General features: G+C 44.2%; 1 protein-coding gene across 1 annotated transcript in view; it reads right to left on the bottom strand.

Moving 5' to 3' along the window:
• Nucleotides 1–16,551, bottom strand: part of TAF2 (TATA-box binding protein associated factor 2) — a gene marked incomplete at its 5' end in the record, with an annotated part of 78,964 nt that extends 62,413 nt beyond the window's left edge. Inside the window, 9 exons of the mRNA XM_015419949.1 lie at nucleotides 290–399; nucleotides 1,406–1,520; nucleotides 3,258–3,412; nucleotides 5,802–5,937; nucleotides 7,700–7,785; nucleotides 10,033–10,132; nucleotides 12,274–12,387; nucleotides 13,725–13,909; nucleotides 16,320–16,551. Of these exons, the coding sequence (XP_015275435.1) occupies nucleotides 290–399; nucleotides 1,406–1,520; nucleotides 3,258–3,412; nucleotides 5,802–5,937; nucleotides 7,700–7,785; nucleotides 10,033–10,132; nucleotides 12,274–12,387; nucleotides 13,725–13,909; nucleotides 16,320–16,551 (1,233 nt within the window). The remainder of the gene's footprint in view (nucleotides 1–289; nucleotides 400–1,405; nucleotides 1,521–3,257; nucleotides 3,413–5,801; nucleotides 5,938–7,699; nucleotides 7,786–10,032; nucleotides 10,133–12,273; nucleotides 12,388–13,724; nucleotides 13,910–16,319) is intronic.
• Nucleotides 16,552–17,094: the final 543 nt, after the last annotated feature.

The raw sequence follows: 17,094 nt of genomic DNA, 5'->3' as shown, positions 1-17,094 counted from the left end.
TTTATACCCTGCCCTCCCCGCAAGCAGGCTTAGGGCGGCTTACGCTAATTGGAAGTGTAAGCCATCTTACACTTGTTGCAACGTCTTCACTACGACCCCACTACCTCTTTCCACATGGCTTCCTCACACATGACAGGGTGGATGAAGGAATGGACAGGGGTGTGGTGAATCCCACAAAAACTGATGTGACAATAAAGGGAACCAAGGCAGTGGAAGTGGGATATGGTTGTTATTCTAGTTTAAATGCTTCATAAAGATGCTCTTACAAATGGTCAAACGTTGACCCTACCGTCTGCTCTTTGAGTGGCAAGGTATGTCATGCTTAAGGCTGTTTTCTTCTATTTGCAGAGTATGGTTGAAAGATCCGTCGAGCTCTTGCACCGTCACTTTCAGAGGGCCCTTGGAAGAGATTGATTTACCATTACCAGAACATGAAGGAGGAAGAAAAAGATAAAAGTTTTTATACCTCACTTTTCTCTAGAGTGGCTTACAATCCCCTTCCCTTCCTCTCCCCGCAACGGGCACTTTGTGAGGTAGGTGGGGCTGAGAGAGTCCTGAGAGAGCTGCGACCGGCCCAGGGTCACCATCCAGGCTTCCATGTTGGAGGAGTGGGGAATCAACCCCCATTCTCCAGTTACAGTCCCCCGCTCTTAACCACTACGCCATGCTGGCCCCCTCCATACAAACACTAGATACGATTTCATAGAAAGTGGGCATGATCTGTTTCCAACATGTGTAACCTGAACTAACCTCAAAGCACCTTTTCCTTTTCACACAATCACTCTGTGAAGTAGGTTAGGTGAAGAGAACGGGGTTTGCCCGGATCCATCCTGTGACCTCCAAGGCTGATCCAAACACAAGATTCACATGCCTGTACAATACTCAAGCCACTATACTATCTCATCTCTCGTATGAGCTCCCTCTGGGCTCAACCATCTTTGGCACAACCCTATTACCCCCATCAATCTGTGTCAGAAACACACACACCCCCAACAAAACAGGCTTCGTATCTCCTTAGTTGCAGAGAGACATGATCACAAAAACATGAAGGAAGCAAGGAAACCATAAGTTTATTAAATTCTGTATCCACTCATCAGAGTTTTCAAGAGTTTATGCAAGGTTGCCTTTAGAATAACAACTGATAAGTTGAAAACATCAACTGGAATTCTGTCATCTGACTTCGATAAAAATTCTATTCAACATGTATTAATGTTAATGCAATAAAATATTTAAAGTAGCTGTAGGCTACTGACCCCCCACCCACTTGCCCTGCCCTGTTAATGGCTCGGGAGTTTCAAGAAGTTGCCCCCCTCCCTTTATTTAATGGTAGGAATATAACAAAAAGGCAAACTGGGTAGCAGATGGGTAAAAGGATTGACAAGTTTCACTAAAAACTTGGACTTACCACATATTTCTGAGTCCCAGGCGATGTATAGTCCTGCTTTATTTCTAATTCCAGCACATTTCGTTTCCTGTTAAACGCAAAACTTCCATAAAACTTTACCACGCTACTCTGATCTCTAATGAACAGAATAGGAAAACAGGCATTGTGTTCAGAAGCTACTTAAGTTCCTAAGCTTTGCTGAATCTGAACAGTAAGTGCCTACAGCACGTTAAGACTCCGTATTTACATTGGGCTTGTTCCGCAGAATTTCCCAATTGATTCAGTTTGTAATTTTGGCTTAGTATGAATGAAGGAGAATGTAACAAAGCACACTTTTACAGCCTTTACGGTAACAAAAGGTCACTGAATTTCTGGGTTTTATTTACTTATTTATTTGCACTTCAAATATTTAACAAGATGTGGCAGATGCTGATAAACTGATGTGATCAGAAACCCAGATCTGTAGACTCCCAGGGCTGGGTAAGACATGAGCGTACACTACACAATCACCGGCTTTGTATGAATGTGCTACCACAGGTAAACTTTCACCTCACCCACAGTGCTTTTTCAATAGGGTCGGCTCACGTGGTCAACTGCAAGTCATCAAGGATAAAGTTAGTGAGGATCTTCTCTCACATGGATAAAGTCACCTGGTCTATCTTCCCATGTCATAAAAGGGTGACTGGGTGGATCGGGGTCTACTCAGTGGGCACCAGGACCAGGGAACTCTGTTCCATGAGGACGTTGTTGTTCAGTCGCACAGTTGAGTCTGACTCTTCACGACCCCATGGACCACATCAACCAGGCCCTCCTGTCCTCCAGAGTTTGCTCAATTTCATGTTCATTGCATCAATAACGCTGTCTAACAATCTCACCTTTTGTCATCCCCTTCTTCTTTTACCTTCATGAGGTAAATTTACCTCCATGAGGATAATTCTTGACTAATCACTCCTTGCTCTGAGAGGGTTGATGAAATCACCCTAATCTTTGAAGTCTTCCTGTTGAGTGGATTTGGTTATAAACTGATTACACGTTCATAACTATTTAATTAATATCTCTTTGATGTTTCTTTCCCTCAAAGCTGGGCTTCTTTTCATTGTTTATTTGTTTCTAGGCTGTTTTTTTTCTATCAGCTTGCTTTGTTTTAGCTGACTTCCCTCACTGTTTTATGATTAGTGTAATTTAAACTGTAATTTTACCAATGTGACTGCTGGCTAAGAAACTGATATACCTCCATGCATGAAACGGTTTCTAGCGTTCTCACACTCTGTTCTGAAGAAGAAGAGAAGAGATTGGAATTATACCCAAAGGAGAGCAGTTTACAATCTCCTTCCCTTCCCTACAACAGACACCCTGTGAGGTAGGTGGGGCTGAGAGAGCTCTGAGAGAACTGCTCGAGAGAACAGTTCTGAGAAGTGTAGCTTGCCCAAAGTCACCCAGCAGATGCACGTGGAGAAGTGGGGAATCAAAGCCAGTTCTCAGAGATTGGAGTCTGCGTTCCTAACCACTACACCAAACTGGTTAGGTGCTGGAGAATGTACCAAGCCATGGCATTTTCCAGACAAGACTCGTGGTTCCGAAATTCCTTGCTACACAGTTTAGAAATAAATTCAACTCGAGTTGCTGTATGTTTCTCAGGGTGAGCACAACACAACAGACTGTTGTTACCTCTTCCACAGGAGGATTCACGGGAACCTAACTTACACAAAAGAGAGCTGGACCACTGCAACTGGAACAGATTTATAAACTTTAACAAACTCGCACAATCTCAAGGCAGCTTCATATGTTCCAGTGTGCTCATTTAACTGGGCCACAGAACAGCTACTTTTCATCTTGACTGTTAACCAGCCCAGAGCTAGAACAAAAAGGATACACCCACTGCTTTATTAATGGCTGGATGTCTTTGCCAGAGACGTTGGAGATGGATTTCAAAAACCCAGATGTGGAAACCAGCATCTGACTCCACATATGAGACTGGAACTTCTGGGATGAGGCGGTGCTGGCTAGACTCAACAGTTTGTTGAAAACCTACAAAGAAAAATTAGCCTCAGTCTGTGCTCAAAGCAGGCAAAGCGATCTTAAATCTTTTAAGAAATATTAAAGGCATTCAGATCATGCTATGCAAACAGAGTTCGTTTTAAAAACAAAGCCAGAGAGGACCCTAGGTGGTCCTTGCTGGCAGGGTGAGGAAGATTTCACACAACAACTCCTGGGAACAAACCTGGACATCAACTACTTTTGGACGGAGCCATGTATTAGAAAACACATCAGTTCAGCAGTGCCCCGTTGGGTCAGTACACGGCCTGCATAGTCAAACATTCTGCTGTCAGCCAGGTACCTCTGGGAGCTCACAGCACAGTATGCTCCAACATCCTGTATTCAGAGGTAGGCTGCCTTTGCACTTGGAGGTTTCATTTAGCTATCTTGACTAAGCACTGAAGAAGAAGAAGAGATTGGATTTATACCCTGCCCTTCACTCGGAGTCTCAGAGCAGCTTACAAACTCCTTTCCCTTCCCCTCCCCACAACAGACACCTTGTGAGGTAGGTGGGGCCGAGAGAGCTCTGACAGAAACTGCTCTTTCAAGAACAGCCCTGACAGCACTATGCCCTTTCAAGGACAGCTCTTGTCAGAACTATGGCTTGCCCAAGGTCATCCAGCAGCTGCAAGTGGAGGCGTGGGGAATCAAACCCGGTTCTCCCAGATTAGAGTCCACACATTTAACCACTACACCAAGCAACCCCCATTGCCCAACAGGTTCCTTACTTAATAATAGCAAAGCATGCTGCTGAGAGATTACAGTACCATCCTGTGCAGAGTTACTCCTGCACCCGATTGTACTGTATGATCGCTAAAACTGTTTCTCGTAGAGGGTGGGGAGAAAGAAGAGCTCGAGACAGGCAACAGATTGAATTGTTTAAGCCACTGGTGAGTACCCTTGTTTTTGTAAGCGATGGCCCGATTCCATGGCCTGCTAATTAAGGAGGAAACCTAGTTTTCCGGGTGTGGTTCCAACTGGCCCTAAGCCACATGGGTCAGTTATGCAAACAGCTAACCAGGCAAAGAGGTGCCTGTGTTCTCTAGGCTCCACAGGGTTGCTTTAGGGCAGCACAATGCATTTACATTAGCGAAGCGGTGAATGTTCAGGCCTGGCTAGGGAGACCATTTAACAAGTTCACGTATGCTGCTCCCTGCTCCAAGTTATCTGAAGGAAAGGCAGGGTACAAGTGTAATTAATAAATCTTTAATGGTTTGGGCCAGTGAAGATGTAAGGGTGGCTTTCTCTTGACCATAGTTAAGAGAGAAGAAGTCGGTTGTGGGACTCCCCCCCCCCATAAGAACATAAGAGAAGCCAGTGTTGGATCAGGCCAATGGCCCATCCAGTCCAACACTCTGTATCACAAAGTGGCCAAAAATACCAGGTGCCATCAGGAGGTCCATCAGTGGGGCCAGGACACTAGAAGCTCTCCCACTGTTGCCCCCCAAATACCAAGAGCACCATTTGCCACACAGTTCCTATCTATACCGTGTGGCTAATAGCCACTGTTGGATCTCTGCTCCACATGTTTACAATAGCCACTGATGGATCTCTACTCCACATGTTTATCTAACTCCCTCTTGCAGCCGTCCATGCTTGTGGCCGCCACCATCTCCTGTGGCAGTGAATTTCATGTACTAATCACTCTCTGGGTGAAGAAGTACTTCCTTTTATATGTTCTAACCCGACTGCTCAGCAATTTCATTGAGTACCCCCAACACGCCCTCCCTGGAACAAACATCCATCCTCTTGCCTCAGCCATGGTTAAGAGAGATCTTGACACTGATGCTCACCACAGGTAAATGCTGAACAAGTTCCCCCGTAACCAGGTTTGAAGCTAGTTAGCAATCTCTGCCTAAGGTGTTAACTTGGCTACCCTTCCCCATGAGTAAAGATGGCACCTTAATATCCCTCAACCACGGTTAGGTCGATAGGGGCAACTGGCTCAAGAAGGGAACCTATAAACCCCTGGTTGACTCAGAATTTCTTAACTATAATTCACAGTTTTTCATCGGTACCAGCCATTTACACAAAATGGGAACACACTGGTTTTGCTCACAGGGCTGGATCCAGCCAGCTTTTCAGCTGATCAAAAAGGACCACCAAAAATTGGCTAAGCTGGGGATCATTACACCAGCATGGACAAAAACCATGTGGGATGGGGTTGTGGTAAGGAGAGGAAGCGGGCAGGATTGCCTGGAAAAACTGGCTGGATCCAACCCATAGTCTGTTCATACTCCTCTCTTTTTTTACATCACATTTTATAGTTACGACACTTACACTGATTTTTTAAAAGGTCACAGTTAATGGAAAGGAAATAATCTTAAAGGTTACGTTAAGGTAACCAAAATGCATTTCATAGAGTGATCTATGTACTTACTTGTAACATGAATTCCATGCTTATCCTGTTTTCTATCAGCCTCATGACTAGGTGGGCCTTACACTGGAACATCGTGTAGTATTCCCATGATAAAGTATGAGGGTGTTTTATGGAAAAATGCAGATGTGATGAAGGGCTGGAAAATTAAATCAAGAACAATTCAGGTCCTTTGCATTTCATGACAAAACCCTACAATGCTTTGCAGCAGATCTGACAACATAAAAATTTAAATACAGTCAGATGAGATTCAGACACATACATACATATACATATACATATACATATATACATAGGGCTATTTTTGGGCAGGAACGCACAGGAACGGAGTTCCGGCTGGCTCCTGAGTTGGCCATGCCCAGCAGGAACTCATCAGCATAATAGGCCACACCCAACAGCAGAAACTCATTAGGATTGGCTACATTAGGGGTGTGTGGCCTAACATGCAAAGGAGTTCCTGCTCCAAAAAAAGCCCTGGGTTTTGCAACAAACAAGGTAAACAGAAGCAAAAGGTGGGTGTGGCTGGATGACCACACTTCTGTTAACATGGGTGTGTGGCCTAATATGCTAATGAGTTTCTGCTGTTGGGTGTGGCCTGCTATGCTAATGAGTTCCTGGTGGGCTTTTTCTACCATATATATATATATGAAAGCAAAAGCACAGTCCTGGAAGTATACTGTCAAATTTTAATGATGCAGATTTTGCGACAGACGCCCGGTGGCACCTTAAAGACTAACAACATTTCTTCCAGCATGAGCTTTTGTGAGCCAGAGCTTTCTTCCTCAGACTGAAGACCGTGCACTAGTGTGAACTTAGAATCAGACAGACACACCAAAGGAATATGAGGAACATTTCCCAACTCAATAGTAAACTGGTTGCCTTGATGTGGACGACAAAAGCTGTCCAACTTGTGTCAACCAATCCTTCCAGGGAGCTGGACTAGGATCTGGGAGACCCTGAACTGGACCACTGCTCTGCCACGGAAACGTGGCTGAGTGACCTTGGGCCAGTCACTCTCGCTGTCAGCAGGATGGCTGCTGTGAGGATAAAATGGACAACAAAAGGAGAACAATGACAGTCACTCTGGGTGCCCACTGGGGATAAAAGCAGGGTATGAATGAATAAAAATAAATTTCATATTAACTAATAATAATTAATAATTATTATGAGGCACTGTGTGTAGAATAGCCAGGAGAACCTGAGATTGTCTGGCTGCCACAAGTTCTAGCTCTTAGCGTTATGCTACTGATGAGCTAGACTTGTTTTTAGGGGCGGAGAGAGCTCTGAGAGAACTGTGACTGACCCAAGGTCACCCAGCTGGCTTCATATGGAGGAGTGGGGGAATCAAACCCGGTTCTCCAGATTAGAGTCCGCTGCTCTTAGCCACTACACCAAACTGGCTCTCTACCATATTAACTGACTTTGCATTATAAATATCTAGTATGTATTGCTCTCAAAATATAATGGACTTCAGGCCTATGACTTAGTATTTCAGCATCACTTAATGAGCAAGAAAAGGGTCTCCTTCACACACATCGACCAAAGTTTCATCACCAACTGCTGTGCTAATTAAAACTTGCAGACTTCCCTTTGGGGTGAGGTGCACCAGCAATTAACACAATATTTATTGTTGTAAAAATGGTGCAACTTAGTGTTGAAGTTGTTTTTCTTCACTTCACCAGCCAAACTGTTTACTTTACATTAGAAATTTTTTTTAGGATACATTACTAATGCACTTCCAATTTTACAGTTCAAAGAAAGATAATATTTACTGGGGGACAGCCTCTCTGGGACCACTGGGCAGCTGAAGCAATTAAGCCTTTGCTCAGTAACTATTTACTCACTAATTACTCATACATTAATGCTCCCCTTAAACCTACTCATTGCCCAACTAAACATACTTGTCTTTTTCTTTGCCTCCACCAAATATTGGATGCAGTAAGACTCCGCCAGTCTTCAGTTCATATGCCACTATCTTGTCTAGTTCCTGAAATGTACAATATATAAGCACTGAAAATGAGTATTTGATTGCACAAACACCAGGCCAGCTGTATGCAAATTCTTTGCTAGCAGCAAACTACCCAAATCAAGGTATATGAGCATTAAAAGCAAGAAAGCGTCTCTCATTAGATACAGTGACATGGACTCGTGTCCAATGAACCCTGAACAGAAGGGGGGTGGATTCCTCCCATATTGCTCTCCTCCTCCCACAGACCCTCCTGACCCTTGAAAAGATTACTTGTGGGGTCAAAGAACCTGTATGGATTAAGAGCCGGGGCTATTTTCAGGCAGGAACGCACAGGAACGGAGTTCCGGCTGGCTCCTGAGTTGGCCACGCCCAGCAGGAACTCATTAGCATAACAGGCCACACCCAAAGCAGGAACTCATTAGGACTGGCTACATTAGGAGTGTGTGGCCTAACATGCAAAGGGGTTCCTGCTACAAAAAAGGCCCTGGGTTTTGACAACAAGCAAGGTAAACAGAATAAGAAGTGAAAGGTGGGTGTGGCTGGATGACCACACTTCTGGTAACATGGGGGTGTAGCCTAATATGTTAATGTGCTGTGCTGTCAGGGTTGTGGCCTAATAGGCTAATGAGTTCCTGCTGTTGGGTGTGGCCTATTATGCTAATGAGTTCCTGCTGGGCTTTTTCTACAAAAAGAGCCCTGTTGGATGGAAGGGGTTGCAGTGATGAGGGGAAAGGGTGTCATGCCTGCCGTGACAGGGAATGAAAAGTGACACCTTTTGTCACTGAAGAGATTGAACTGCTGTTGGGAATGATGGACAACGATGTTCTCTGGGAGTGGCAAGACTATAATGTAATATTCCCACTGAAACATATGAAGCTGTTTAAGAAGAAAAAATGCAGATGGGGGATGCATGGCTACACAATTAAACCAAGATCATTTAAAAGCATTTTTTAATGGCAAAACGCATCACTTATTATTGATAGACTAGTAAAAGAACCAGATGGTTTGGGCTAATTAAAAAATAACACACTGGATAGAAGGATGTACAGCCTCCGTAATAGGCCTAGATTTACCACGGTAGTGAATTAGTGTTTGGATTGTACCACTTAAGACACCTCAGATGTTCTTCCATAGGGGAAAAAAAGCTCCACACTTAGAAAACTGTTATGTATGTGAGGAACCAAAAGCCAGTCTAGACCTGTGGCCCTACTTATTTATAGTTTTGAGTCCAAGAGTAAAATGCTAACTATATAACCTTTTTTTCCCCATGCTGGCTGTTGACACACACACTAAAAGAAGAGCATGGTAACAGTATTATTCCTTCCTCACAGAGGCAGTGATACAAGAACAGTAATGAACAAATTTAAGCCTATGAAGTGCATGGTCCTGATGAAACACTCAGATGCTACTCAGATCCATTCAACTCCACAAGCTACTACAGCACATTCTTTTAAGAACTGGTTAGATTCAGATGAGCAGTTTTCCCAACACTGTAGTGGAATCTGTGAGGAGGGTGATAGCCTGAAGAAATCTGCCATGTGACTGTCTCCAAGGCCCATTATACTTTAAGCAAGCTTAGACATCTCTCTCGACGCAAGCAACATTACACTGCACCCATTCCCGTAAACCAGGCCACCGGATGGTGGATTTTTAAAAAAATTATTTTTAATGAATTGTTTTTTAAAAAAACGAATGGTAGATTATTAACACACAGCTGGAGGTGGAAGAACCTGGTTATCCAAGCCCTAAAGAAGTGAGCAATCCAGGATGACAACATGTTGCCTTAAAGTTATAACTAGATAATGGTAGAACTCAGAGCAGCTTAATTATTAAGGCAGACCTCTCCGCCTGAGTACCGTGATATCGTTTTATTAAATATCTCCAGAATGGTGCTGACTTTCTTCCAAACCTTGGCCAATCTTCTGCAATAACTTCTCTTTAAAATGTGCAAGGGATACTGATAACTTTGTTCACTTTAATCTATCAAGAACCAGAAAGGTGCCTGGAGAGAAAGTGTTGCCACGGGGCAGCGCTTTACCACGTGCTCTGTTCCGTTTCCTTCCCCTGTGCATTAGTTTGATGCTGCCAGGTAGACTTGTTGTATTTGTGTAAGTATTTATGGCCTGTTGCTTTTTCATACTGTAAGCTGCTCTGAGTTGACAGGGTGGAGAAAAGCGGAGTAAAAGTATCCAAATAAATAGAAGAACAAACAAACAAATTAAGTGCATGGATGTTTTCAAAGAGCCATCCATCTGGACGTCTTACCTCCTTGATCCAGTGCCGATACTCATTTACGCCAAAGGTTTTCTTCATCCAAAGACCATAAATATAGCCAGAGATTCCCTTCAATACCCACTCATCGGACCTGAAAGCAAAAGAAGGAATAAAGACTCCATCTCATTTGATTCACAGAGCAGTGTAAACGCTGAAAACAGCAGTTCCTGTTTTATGCTTTCCTTAGAGCTACTATGTTAACAGCATCCTAACACATCTAAGTTTAAATAACAAAGTCTGACAAGCTGTGAATTGGATTGTGCGTGTGGGTGTGTCCCCTGGCCATAAGACACCAAAAAATCACAGAGCTACTAAAAAACCAAATGACACTGCTTCTGAAGCTCAAATATTACATTTGTGTTGGGTGGTAGAGAAGGAAGGTTGTTACATTCAAGACCGTAGCTGCCATAATATTTTTGAGATTCCGTTTTAATTCCTGGTACTTCATTAGTTTAAAATGTTATCTGGGAATAAGCCTCCTAAATATTTAAACAGCAGTTGTAGGCAGACACAAATGCTGTATACTATCTTTTATTCAGATCAACCAAAACACAAAACAGCATTTAAGCTTTTAAGTTCTCCAGAACTTTTCATTGGGCTGCACGTTAAACAACAACAAAACAAAAGAAAAACCAAGGGGAGAGGGGAAAAGGCCTGAAACATCCTCCCCACTTCCCGACAAATGAAGCTTTAACTCTTGAAAGCTTGTACCTTGAAAATCTGGTTGGTCTCTAAACTGCTACTGGACTCAAATCTTGTTCTCTTACTAAGGACCAACATGGCTATTCTCTGAAACTATGCCCCCTTTTTGCATTTTTAACATGTAAAATGATTAAGACTCCTGGAGAATTTTAAAGCTTGACCTCTATTTTGTGTTATTTTGGTGGGCCGTAATAACAGGTACTTAGCGGCTTTTCTTTTCCAATATCTAAATGGATGAACCATGTCATTTAGGAGCTTGCAGATTACCATACTGATCCTTTAACAAAGCCAACATGTTCCAGTGCTTCTCAGCATGACAGCTAAGATAAAATGTTGATCTGCATTATGACTTACAATGGAAATGCAGTACATACTGTGAGTGTTGGAAGGTGCAATGAGCTGAGTGAGGAGGTTGCTTATTCATGGCAGTGCCCAACTGCTTGGAAGGACACTGAGACCCAGAGGTGCAGGGCAAGCTTCCCCTTTATTCCACAGCTCCCCTGATGAGAATTCCACCTTGAGAACCAGCTTGCATCCTGGGAAAGTTCCCTTACTTTCTGTGGCTGAGCTCAGGGACTGGACCCTTGCCTAGTTGCAGGTTCCACCCCCCTCTCTTCCTGCCCATGACACATTCCCAAGGGAATCCAGGAGGCCACATCAGGGGAAGGCCTCGGCCTCTATGCCATTGTTGGCCCTCCAGAAGAACTGGTTGACCCCTCTATGAGGCAGGATGCTGGACTAGATGGACCACTGGTCTGATCCAGCAGGGTCCTTCTTATGTTCTTATGAAGGCCTCGACCTCTATGCCCTGTTGTTGGCCCTCCAGAGGAACTGGTTGGCCACTGTGTGAGACAGGATGCTGGACTAGATGGACCCTCACTGGTCTGATCCAGCAGGGCTCTTCTTATGTTCTTATGAAGGCCTCAACCTCTTATGCCCCGTTGTTGGCCCTCCAGAGGAACTGGTTGGCCACTGTGTGAGGCAGGATGCTGGCCTAGATGGACCACAGGTCTGATCCAGCAGGGCTCTTTTTATGTTCTTATGAAGGCCTCAGCCACTATGCCCTGTTGTTGGACCTCCAGAGGAACTGGCTGGCCATTGTGTGAGACAGGATGCTGGACTAGATGGACCACTGATCTGATCCAGCAGGGCTCTTCTTATGTTTTTATGAAGGCCTCAGCCTCTATGCCCTGTTGTTGGACCTCCATAGGAACTGGCTGGCCACTGTGTGATACAGGATGCTGGACTAGGTGGAGCACTGGTCTGATCCAGCAGGGCCCTTCTTAATCTCCTCCCCTCCCTGTACAGCTGTAAAGGTTCTCAGCCTGGGACCCAGCTGATCCCAGCCTGGCACACTTGAGCTATAGGCCTCTAAGGGCAGCTCCTGTGGGGGACTCCTTAGTCTTGGGCAGCTTTTCTCTGGGAAGGACTTCCGCTGGCCTTGCCCTTGGCCTTCTCTGGCCAGGCCTGCCACCCATACCCGTAAGCAAAATACTACATGAAGAGATTTATATGTCAAGCTGTACTCACCAAGACATTCTAGATATAAAACAGCCAAAGAACTGCTGGGCCAGGGCTTGAGCCAAACATCTCCTGGTCAGTGGGGTCTCATCTATTATCATTGCGCTGTGCAAAAGGTTTGTGCTAAATAATTTTAAAATACAAACACGCACAAATTACCATAGTGTATAAAATAAAAACAACAACAACTCCTACTCTTTGTGTTTAAGCAATCTACACAAAAGGTAACATTTTAGGAATCTTCAATCTCCACACAAAGTAACGTTTTTTGAAAAGTTAAACCTGGAATAATGTAAATGGCACCAATTTGTTTTGTATGCAGAAACCTCTGTGATGAGCCCCCCCCCGGAGAAAAGCAGGTATTACATAGTCTTTAAAATGTTAAAATCGGTAGCTTTTAAATGCTCTCAAATTAATTTTTCCAAATGCTTTTGTATGTCTTTCTTGCATGAAAAGCAACATTAAAGCACGTTGTACAAATCAGAGAGCCCTTTGCCTTACGTGGGGTCAAGTTCTGTGAATGTGGGTCCTCCGTCCCGCCCTCCCCCCCCGCGCTGCATTACAGGCTACTTCTGAAGTTGCAGTGAGTTCCACGTGGGTCTGAGCGTTGTTTCTGGAGTGACAGAGTCCGACTCTAAGCTCACCAACTTCCCTTGGGATTGTAGTCCTATACAACGGCTCACGTTTAGGACAACAGCTCTTTTGCTGGAGATACCAAGCTGCATGGAAAAACTCACACGTGGAGTTGGTGGTATGGAGCTTCCCCCACCTTCCCATGACAGCTCGGCTGTCATGATTATACCAGCCAAGTATTATGGGTTGGATCCTTGTGAACAAAATGTGCCGGAACACAGAGGTCTGCAGGGAGTAGAAGGAACTGGGTGAAATCACATCTACCCCAACTTCTGCCGGCAGCTTGCCCCAGGGATGGAGGAAGAGACGATTCCACCCAGTTCCCCCATTCTTACTGCAGCCCATTGTACTATGGTGTGTTTTGTTCAGAAGCATCCAACAACGAGAAAAGAGCAGACTGCTAGGGGAAAGGAAAGGTGGGAAGAGACCTGTACCACCAGCTCTGCCCATGAACTCTTCTGCAGGACACAACCTGTAATACTTGCCCAATTAGATGCTAAATAAAAGCCCTTTGAAGGTGATCTGTACAAGCATTGGGAATTCTCTAGGAAGCTACTGCGGAACCTTACTGGCTTAGATTCTATACACTGCTCTGTCCACTGCAGAGATGGTCCTCCACTAGGGAACATGTCCCTCTGGCTCTAAGCACTTCTTGGCTCATTGAAAGACACTGGACCTTGGTTGAATGGAAGTGCTTAGCGCCAGAGGAATACGTTCCACAGTGGATTAAGAGGAGAGCAAGCGGAAAGAAGGTTATAGCATCCACGCCTTTCCTTTCAGCAATGTTAAAAAACTAGTTTTTAGATATAAAATTTCTAAGCACCGACCTAAAAATGCTCATAGAGGCATAGGCAGCTACTTCAACATAGGCCTCATCTACAAAAACCGTTTTGAAGCAGGAATACGGGTAGCGACAGGTAAGTATCTCTTCGTAGAATTCAAAGACTTCATGGAGATACGAAGTGGTGTGTTTGAGCAGCGGGAGGAGCTGAGGTAAACAAAAATGTGTCACCTACAACAAAAAAGGAAACACGTGTAACTAACTCGGCATCTCTCAACATTTTAACATTGGAAACCTTAGAACTCTTGGGCTGTGTTCAGGTTTGTCCAACCCCCTTTTTTGCAACCAACTTCATGTCCCCTTCTGGGAAGAAAGGTGAGATGTAAATAATGCAATTAAAATGTAATAAAATTCTGCCCAAGAGAAATATCAAGAAAAGCAGTTTAGACTGTAATTTCACAATCACTGAAAGGGGCTGTCATACAGCTGGGAACAGAGTTGCCAGCCAGAAGGAGACTTGGGGGTGGGGGGGCAGATACATGGGGCTCACTGTTGCTTGATGGTAATTTCACAATCACTGAAAGGGGCTGTCACACAGCTGGGAACAGAGTTGCCAGCCAGAGGGAGACTTGGGGGGGAGGGAGGCAGAGACATGGGACTCACTGTTGCTTGATGTCATGATGTCATTTCTGGGGCAAATCTGGAAATGCCATCATGGCACTCTAGGATTCAGCAGAAACTCTATGGCAATCCTAAAGTGGTGTGACATCACTTCCGTGTTCACCCTGGGAATGATGTCATGCCATTGATGTGATGACAAATGTTTTAAACCACACACACACACACCGCCTACCAAGTGGTGGCTGGGGTTGGGGGGCTTGCCAGTGGGAACCCTAGCTGGGTACCATGAGATACTCTCTTAAAATTAAGGGCACCACTTGTTTTTAACTAACATCAGATATGTTCCTAACAGATAGAGGGGGATCCAGGATTAGTCTGCCTTGATTCAGCATTAGAACTGCCACATAAACAGTTCTGCCACTTATTTCAATGTTTTCCCATGATGATATTCAGTGAGCAGATTCAGGGAACTGGCAGACTGCTTTGAATCATTAAATACGGAGTGGTGCAAAACCCTGTCATAACAGAGCAAAACAAACCAACTACTTACACTGAGCTTCAGGCTAGGGTGGAATGAAGTTCTAAAATAAGGTATTGACAGAATCATAGTTTAAATGTAAATCATTCTTTCAGCTTCTATCGCTTCTTGTTGGTTTGCAAATGTTCTGAATTTTTCCCTGCATCAGTTACCATATCTTTTTAAGAAACAGTTTTAGTTAACCTTTCAATGAGCAGCAGCTGCTCAAAACTATGGTGCCTATGCCTAGACTGTCTATACCAGTGGTGGAGAACCTATGGCACGGGTGCCAGAGGTGGCACTCAGAGCCCTCTCTGTGGGCACACATGCCATCGCCCCAGCCAGGCCCAGACCATCATTAAAGTGTCGAATTCTCTGCCAAATAATTTTAAGTAAATGAAAGTATTTGGAATTGCTTTCCTGACTTGGTTTGGATCATCTTAAGTTAATGTATGAGTTGTTTTTTCTAAAGTAAAACCTCAGTATTCAGGTTAAATTGCCGTGTTGGCACTTTGGGATAAATAAGTGGGTTTTGGGTCGCAGTTTGGGCACTTGGTCTCTAAAAGGTTCGCCATCACTGGTCTATACATTTTCATCTCACCAAGGTGCTCAGTGCAACCTGGTTCTTTCCTCGCCTTATTCTGTCTTCACAATAACTCTGTTAAGGCAGGCTAGGCTGAGTGTGAGTGACTGGCCCGAAGTCACTCACTGAGCTTTAAGGCAGAGTGGGGATTTGAACCCGGGTCTCCCAGGTCCTAGTCCAACCCTCTGATGAGAGAGCCAGCGTGGTGTAGTTGTGTGGTGTAGCGGTTAAGAGTGGAGGAATCTAATCTGTATATCTGGGTTTGATTCCCCACTCTTCCACATAGAGCCAGCTGGGTGACCTTGAGCCGGTCACAGTTCTCCGAGAACCCTCTCAGCCCCACCTGCCTCACAAGGTGCCTATTGTGGAGAGGGGAAGGGAAGGTGATTGTGAGCCACTTTGAGACTCCTTAAGGTAGAGAAAAGCAGGGTATAAAAACCAACTCTTCTTCTTCTCCTGGTCATTATATCATACAGGTGGCTGTCTGTCGTCTCAAACTATGTAATTAAGTGTACTGTTTCATTCCCTTTCCCTGAGAGAATAAGTGCCCCATTTCCAAATTTCTGAAAAGGCGGTATAGGTTCAGTTACGTTCCAGCTTCAGGCTATACAACTGAGAGCAGGTAGCTACGGCCCCATACATTCAACTGTGTCTTTACCTGGTTACTGGTTTTCAAAAATCCAAGTTATTGAACAAGAACACATAAACACTGAAAATCAAAACAATACCCCATACAACAAGTATAGTTAACCTACAGAACTGGATTCTTGAGTTACAATGTAATGTAATACAGTTTAGCACAACCTCTTTAAAATCCATATGACTAATGTAACAGCATAATCCCAACCGTACTCCGCCTAAAAACACTATCCAAAATCCAATATAAAGGATACCACATCAAGTCAGGTGAAAAGCAGTACCTCGTGCATGTATGGGTCCACAAGAATTTCAAATGGTCCTATAGCCAAAGAAATATTAGAGGCTGCAGTCGGAATCATCAGCATATAGTGGAAGGTCTTTTTTCTCATGTCATGAGTGTACACTGTTTCTACCAGATCTCCATTTGAGACAGCCACCATTGTGGCATCGACTGTATACTCTAGTTTCCAGGTGCAAAGTTCGGAATATGAGTCGACACAAGGAAACCAAAACCTAGAGGGAAAATCAGAATGTCAATCACCAATGATCTTCCCAGCTCAAGACTACAGGCCTAACACTGGGATAACTTTAGCCCTCAATATACACCAAAGTTCACCGATTCGGGCAGCAAAAAAAGGCACGAGTGAGCTGATATGGATGGCTAGGTGTAACTTATCCTGCCCCGGGACTTTGCCACGAGTACAACCACATTCTGTCCATGCCCAAACACAAGAACCTGGCCTGAACAGAGTTTAATCCAGGGGTGGCCAAACTGCCACTTGGGAGCCACATGCGGCTCTTTCACACAGTCTAATTTAATGTTCATAAACATAAAATGTGCATATTTTTCAATAAAAACGTGTGTGTAATATTTGTTCATGTCTTGAGGCTCTCATACATCTGGCGTTTATTCTGTGTGGCTGATACGTTAAGCAAGTTTGGCCACCCCTTTTTTTAGTCTCAACAGGAGCCAGTTCTACAATATAGGAAAAAACAGCTGCTTTAGGATCCGTGCAAAATTTTCACATTATGGAAAAGTGCACAGCTTAACTTAAA

The sequence above is a fragment of the Gekko japonicus genome, unplaced genomic scaffold, assembly GCF_001447785.1.
Source record: "Gekko japonicus isolate JY-2015 unplaced genomic scaffold, Gekko_japonicus_V1.1 scaffold3969, whole genome shotgun sequence".
Classification (NCBI taxonomy): Eukaryota; Metazoa; Chordata; class Lepidosauria; order Squamata; family Gekkonidae; genus Gekko; species Gekko japonicus.
This window is presented reverse-complemented; position numbering and strand designations above follow the sequence as displayed.